Raw genomic sequence first — 343 nt, 5'->3', positions numbered from 1 at the left:
GCAGAAAGCGCCCAGCCCGGGAGGCAATAGTAAGGGTAGTAGTAGGAGGGCTGCAGCGGCAGCAGCGAGGGCGGCCGCAGCACCTCGCCGGGCAGGTACTGTCTCTGGTCGTCGCGCACCAGCACCTTCACCGCCACCTTCTTGGCTGCGGGCGCGGAGGCCAGCAGGTCGGCAGCCATCTGCCGGCGCTTGGTCTTGTAGCGACGGTTCTGGAACCAGATCTTCACCTGCGTCTCAGTGAGCTTCAGCGACGCGGCCAGGTCGGCGCGCTCGGGCCCGGACAGGTAGCGCTGGTGGTTGAAGCGACGCTCCAGCTCGAAGACCTGCGCGTGGGAGAAGGAGA

General features: G+C 67.1%; 1 protein-coding gene across 1 annotated transcript in view; it reads right to left on the bottom strand.

The window, feature by feature from the left end:
* Positions 1-341, bottom strand: part of NKX3-2 (NK3 homeobox 2) — a gene marked incomplete at its 5' end in the record, with an annotated part of 4,299 nt that extends 3,958 nt beyond the window's left edge. The window contains one exon of the mRNA XM_014549306.1: positions 3-341. Coding sequence (XP_014404792.1) covers positions 3-341 — 339 coding nt within the window. The remainder of the gene's footprint in view (positions 1-2) is intronic.
* Positions 342-343: the final 2 nt, after the last annotated feature.

Source organism: Myotis brandtii, unplaced genomic scaffold (assembly GCF_000412655.1).
Source record: "Myotis brandtii unplaced genomic scaffold, ASM41265v1 scaffold547, whole genome shotgun sequence".
Taxonomy (NCBI): domain Eukaryota; kingdom Metazoa; phylum Chordata; class Mammalia; order Chiroptera; family Vespertilionidae; genus Myotis; species Myotis brandtii.
Note: the sequence above shows the minus strand (reverse complement) of the source record. Positions and strands in the feature narration are given on the sequence as shown.